Below are 6,874 nucleotides of genomic sequence, written 5' to 3' on the forward strand. Positions count from 1 at the left end.
CAAAGTCTCTGTCTGTGTATCTGTCCGTTTCCTTGTGAAGACAATACAGAATACGTTTAAAAATTGTTTTTTTAACCTCCTCTGCACTGTTAGGCACAAAAGGCTACCGAGGAAGTTTCTTAATTACAGTAACACAATAATATTACCATTACAATTACAATTGTACTTATAATTAATATTACAAAATATTAAATAAATTAAATAAATACAATTAAATAATTTAAAAAATATTTATATATATATATATACATAATTAAATTATTACATTATTTAAAATATTATATTGCATTTATATTTACATTTATAAATTTATATTACAATAATTACAATTTAAATATTATTACAATAAATTATTTACAAAATATTATTAAAATAAAATTTATACAAGTAATACATTTATAAAACTAATTACAATTAAAAATATAATTAAATAATTACAATGATAAAGAAGCTTAATTACAATTACAATTTCTTAATTACAGTCTTAATTACATCTCTGGTGTTGGTCTGGTAATCTGGTAATTAAGTCTTAATCCCTGGTGTTGGGCTAGCGGCTAGGGTGCCGGCTTAGGATCCTAGGATCCTGGGTTCGAATCCCGGTCAATCGCTGAATTAACGCCAGGGGGGTTGACTCAGCCTGTCATCCTTCCGAGGTCGGCAAATTGAGTACCAGTTCACTGGTAATTCCCTGCTTGTCGTTAAAGGCGGCAAAAAGGGTTGGCGTCAGGAAGGGCATCCGGCCGTAAAACATTGCTTCAAAAAGGGGACCGAAAAACAACAACAACCACAGTTCCTGAAAAAGGCCAACCCCCGCTTGCGGGGAAAAATGGCCTCTAAAGGTGTTTTTTTTTTTTTTTTAATTACAGTCTTAATTACAGGAGTTACAGTCCTGGATGAGCCTTCATTCCGACGCGGAATACTCGACTAATTGTGCAGGAATTTGGAATGTATTGATCTTGCCGGCGATAGCTCACCTACTCTTCAAAGTACACTGTGGGATATTTAATGTCCAGCAACTAATGCTAACATATGAGACATCAAGTTTAACGGCCATCCGAGGGACGCTACATGCATCGATGTCTGTGAAACCCAGGATGTCAATTTATAGCTCGGTTGAGATTCAAACTCAGGCAAGACATCTCAGAGGAGAGCGCGTTTACAATCTAGGCCATCCTGCCATGCCACAAATATAATAAAAAAAACATTATTTTGGACATTACACAATATGTAACTGAAATAATATCACTAATACTAATATAAACTTCACTAATATAGACTAATAATGGAAGTGAATGTAAATACGTCTTATTTTCCATAAATGTTTCTCACTTCCTTCAACATAAACTCCACATAGATTCACGTATAATATCTTCTCCATTATCAGGTGTGCTTCTGGGACAGTTGTGCGTAAAGCAAAAAAATTTCTCAATATAATTATTTTGGTCTGTTTATCATTGTATGAGTTTGGGAACATTACCAAACTGGTCCATTTTTCTGATCTTCAAAGCAAAAAGCAATAATTCTCTTGCCAGAGTCATACGATTCCATTTGTAAATTCAACAGATAAATGTGTGTACATCCAGCTCCACATCCTCTTCATAAATCACGTTTAGCAAAACGAGTTGTTCGTTGTTCATTGTGATTCCCCTTGAGAATTACAGCAAACGCAACACCGCAATCTATCGCATTTATCCTGAAGCCAAAGGGATTGTGATAACAGACTCTAAATTGATTTGAATAATCTTTTAGAAACACTAGACAATTCTCTGCAAACTGGATGAATTTCATGGAATAGCTTCCAAAGATATGAGCAATCAAATAGTTTCCGTTTTAATGAAAATGAGTCTTTTAGACTTAATAATGAATTCTTTCCATTTTTTTCAGGGTTCCCAGCAGAACCAACCTAATGAAAACCCGAGCCAGCGACAGGGCCCTGCTAGAGGCCCAGCTGGCATCGCTTCCAATGGTCCGAGCTCGAAAGTCGGCTCGGCTGGCACTCTACAACTGGGTGAAGCATGCGGCATGCGGATGTTACAGCAAAAGTTGCTCAGCCTGAACATGTCTGAAGAGAAATGAGCCCAGAAACTGTGCCAGAGCTGAGTCTGGAAGCTCATCCACAGCTCTGAGCTGCGATCAGTGAGTCTTTGGATCGTACGCTGCCCACGAGCGTGTGATATGTGCCTCAGCCATAATGCCTAGAGCTACGTCATGATTGTTTCCTCCATGCCAGTCGACATGCCATCCGATTATCAGGTGTGTTTGACATGTTTGGTGCACCATAAACGAAGAACGATAATATAGCGGGAGTTCCTGGACGCAGTTGAGGCAGCAATTACAAGAAGTAATTACAATTACAGGCAGCAATTACACTTAACCTTTTTATATTTATCACATGGAAGCAAGCCTACTGCTGATTGGCTAGTGGATCTACTGTGCAGCACGATTTGCCAACAAGCTTAATTAAATATTTAGAGGCATCTATTTTAATGGCTAATCATATTGACTATTATATCCCAAATAAATATATTTAGGCTCGGTTTATAAACAATTTATTTTGCTTTCTGTGTGCCCGTTAGATGAAACGGTTAAAATTAACGAGATGCTGTAGAAAGGGAAGATATATTATATGATATGATGTATTTTGAATCAATTGGAGTGTTCTATTTCCTAAATGTTTTTACGATATTTGCAAAGTATAGTTTTGTAAGTTTTCATGGTAAATGAGAAATATGGCACTTTGGTGTGTATGGTCAAAGCAATTTTAAAAAACCTAAACAGTTTTACCATAACGGTTTCAGTCTATCTCGGAGAATTGGATTCTGAGCTTCCTCAAGAACAATCGTGGAGTTTACGTTCTCCGTCTTATCCGCAGGCCTTCAAAACTCTGTGCCAATACCGTGATGTAATGATAAGTCAAATGCTACAAAAATACTTTGTTTTAAGGTATTCTTAATTATATTTTGCTTCAAATGACATTATTTAGTATGAGTTTACTTACTTTCATTGCTTTAATCTCTTTTTTCCATCAGTAGAAAAATATGTTTCAAATTTCAGAACTGATAATGTTGTTTCTTGCTCGCATTCTCTTCTTTTTTTGGGAAAATATTTTTATTTACTAAAAATTGATTATGTAAATCCCTTTACTGACATTTCTATCCAGCAACTTATTACATGTAAACGACTCCTATGAATATTTATATAACGACTCCTATATGCTCTGCAGGGAAAATGGCCTCGAAAGGCAGTTCCAGTTGTTGTATATTGGTCAAGTCCTCTCATATGCTGGAATGAGTTATCTGGGGAGCACACGAGTGGATCAAATCATGCACATATCTATCCTGTTGGATAATTACCATTGCAGTTGGAAATCTTTTTTTTCTCTGTAATTCTCGACATGAGAAAACTGGCCATGTCTGATCATCGTTTGTTGCTATGTGGGACCCTGAGATCTGTCTATGTGGTATCCCCAAAGAATCGATTCTTCTTCTTTCATATGCAGCACAATGCCCTGGGTAGTATCATTGGAAGAGGGTGTGGCTGTGTCGCCGACGCAATGCCCTCTGTAGATAATTAGGGCAGGAAATCGGAATTTGTTTCAGGGTATACCTGAAACCACACCGTGGGTCTTTAGAGTCCGTCAACTAATGCCAGCAGACGGGACATCCGGTTTGACATCCTTACAAGGGACTGGACATGCAACGATGAATCAACCTGTCTGTGAAACACCAGGATGGCAGTGTATAGCTGGGCCAGAGATTTGAACCCGGGCTGGACGGCCTAGAGGCGGGTATACGTACACCTCGGCATTCCTGTCAGCCCAGAGGACTCGACGAATGAGATCATCTTACTTTGGCAAAACAAATCTGCAAATATGCGTCTGAGTTACCACCAACAGAGGCAATGCCCTTTTCTCAAAATCCGATCAAGAATCCAAACAAATTTCCAATTAGACTTGGGTCCTCTTGTCCAGAGAGGTATCGGAGGATGCATCCTTGTACTGGCAAGGAAGATCAAACACAATTCTCAGGGTTGTGTTTGAATTCTCTGTACAATACACTCCATGATGAGTAAGGTAGAAATCTAACTTTACATCAGCCCCTAACTCTTCTTTAGTTAAATGACCAGCCCAGCCATTTTTTCATCCTCTGTTATGGCCCCGTTACACTTTTTTTTCTCTTGGGTTATTTCAACACATTCTGCTCCAGTGACAGGAATCTCTTCTTAAAAAGTGAATTTTTGTTTGGAAATAGAAACCAACCTCTCATCCAAGGCAAGCCTGTGACGTAACGATTCCCTTGCTTCCTGCTGGTGATTTCAAGTTTAGTGTTTCAAAATCGTAGATCTTTCTCTGTCCACCTTCTTAACAAAGTGAATTGAACGGACCGGTGATACCACCTATATATTTTCCAAGACAATGAAATACCATCACAGTCTCGTACGTTTACCCATTGACTGAAATTGTAAAAATTTGCGGACTTCTTCCATGAGATGTAAATGTCTACACTGAACCTCCATAATTATGTCTAATGAACCAGGCTTATGGAGAAATGAAACATCAAACAAAAGGGAGAGCGAGTGCAGCCATAATCTGGTCAAAGCGGGCACACTCACTCACTGGTTTGCATGTGAAGTTCTTCCCCAAATTTTAAGCTAAAACCCAAAACTTTAGTCTCCTTTAATTAGGCTGATTTAACTTCTCACTTCCTACAACTTTTTGCATAAATATCGAGGCTCGTGTGAGAGCTAACATTAATCAGAAAAAACAAACGGACACATAAAACATAAGATAAAGGGAGCGGGAGACAAGATGAGGAGAGAGAGGGAAGCACACAAGTACAACAAGTGGATCTGGGGTGAAATTAGCGGGGGTAGAAAAGTTCAAGGTTTTGGATTGGGGAAGATAAGAGATGGTGGTGAACAGGTGTTTTAAAGACTTGGCGGGAGGAGTGGGATTGAAGAGAGTGAGGGACTTTGTTTCAGAGGTGGGAGAAAAGAGGAATGAAAGATAAAGTCCTTCATGTCTGCCTTGCAAATCTAGAGCTTTCACAACGTTTTACCGCAATCAACAGGTGTATTCTTTTCATGGATGTTTCCATTTTCTGACCTGAATAGAACTCTTACTACTAGAATTAGACTCTCGAAATCAACTGCTGCCATTGCTCCTTGCTCCACAAGCTTTGGGAAGGTCTGTTAATAAAAGGGGAGAGAGGAAGGTTTGGGGTAGGGAGGGGGAGGGGGGGGGGGGTGTCATGTGACTGAATAAAACATCCCTCTCGTATTTCTTTTTTTAATCTACATTCCCTTATCAAGTGCAACCGTTAGTCAAACATGTGGAACACAACCGGAACCGGAACCAGAACCAGATACCCTTAACTTGTACTGAATTTGTGCATCAACTGTTGAATCAGGAACGTTCGCACACACATGGACCTTATTGTCTCCCTGACGTATGTCATTGTCTCCCATGTCTCCCATTGTCATTGTCTCATGTCTCCCAATATGTCATTGGAACCTCACCTGTGTTAATCATGTCAGTTGCCATACATTATTCCCATTTCCTTATGAGATGGTCAGGTAAGCGCTTCATGATTTGTCCGCAGAATTGGCATAAATGTCCGCAGAATAGCAATTCTTGGGGAAATATCCACGGAATTGATAATGTGTAGCGAAGATGCGCACACTTCCTACCTGGTGTTTGTATAAATATTTACACACCTTTGCTGACTTGTTAAATAAATGCACATGTGACTACGGTGAGGTCAGTGAGCTCATGCCGCTCGATGCTCAATGACGACTCGGACACTGTTTGGCTCCATGAAATGTGTTTTGGCCCCAGAAGTTGACTATGGCATGCCAGAGAAGCACAGATGAGGAATACCTGGACCCTTGTTCTGATATTCAATGGTGATCTGACGTTGATATCTTTAGTCTACCCAATGGGCAAGGGCTACGTCCCTCATGAAATAATTCAGGTTTGAAGTCACCTTTGAGAATTTCAAAAGAAAACATACCTGAAGAGTGGATCTCTGCAACATTATCGAACAACTTCACCTGATCAAGGCAAAACGAATTGACTGATGCTCTGTGCTGTTCAATGTCCTGTTGAATCTCTCATTCAGGTGACACCGTGATGGTTGTTGTTGTTTATGTGGTGTTAGTCATGATCTTCTCAAACGATATCTTTGTGGTTCACTCTTTTGTTAAGTTGAAGGATTTTGATAATATATGCTTGCCTGTGTTGTCTCCATCTCATTTATACTGATTGTAAAGCTTTTGTAAATATGTGAGTATTATACCGAAATACAGCAGTGTATTTTAGTAAACCTGCTTTCTGTGTTTTGTTTTCTTGTGGCATCCGTGCCAGACAGGTTGAGTTTAAATACAATTTGTTTTATATCACAATTGCAGGGGTTAATTGCCTGGCAATTTCCGGGATTGAATCACAGCAAGAAGGTTATTTGGACAATCGAGACTATTGTGTGTAATTACAGACTTGGCATTTAATATGGAATATATTTTTTTTCCTTGACTTGGGATTAGTTTCTGAACTCAGTCTATCAATCTGGTGAGTTTCTTTTACGCTTCGGTGATTTCTTTGTTAAAAGAACCATGTCACTGATTGTCTGTCGCAGCAAGAAGTCAATAACAGGATTATATCACAGGTGGCCTGACAAAATGTACGGACAGGTACATTTGACGATTGGCTTCACAATCGGGTATATAAGGGTTGTTGCGTTCTGTATTAGTGGAAAACGACTGCTGCACGTCTACAAAAGTTATTGCCGCTTCCTCTGGAGATGATCCGTCAACTCGACAATGCTGTTTGTCATGGAGTGGTGGCTTTACGAAATTCCGGCATGAAACAGCGTGCTAT

General features: G+C 39.2%; 1 protein-coding gene across 1 annotated transcript in view; it reads left to right on the plus strand.

Annotated features, from left to right (window-relative positions):
- CTNNAL1 (catenin alpha like 1) overlaps positions 1 to 6,323 on the plus strand; it is a 673,107-nt gene extending 666,784 nt beyond the window's left edge. The window contains exon 19 of the mRNA XM_068123645.2: positions 1,885 to 6,323. Coding sequence (XP_067979746.2) covers positions 1,885 to 2,076 — 192 coding nt within the window. The 3' untranslated portion in view covers positions 2,077 to 6,323. The remainder of the gene's footprint in view (positions 1 to 1,884) is intronic.
- The last annotated feature ends 551 nt before the right edge of the window (positions 6,324 to 6,874 follow it).

This window comes from Myxine glutinosa, chromosome 7 (assembly GCF_964187855.1).
Source record: "Myxine glutinosa chromosome 7, kmMyxGlut1.1, whole genome shotgun sequence".
NCBI lineage: Eukaryota > Metazoa > Chordata > Myxini > Myxiniformes > Myxinidae > Myxine > Myxine glutinosa.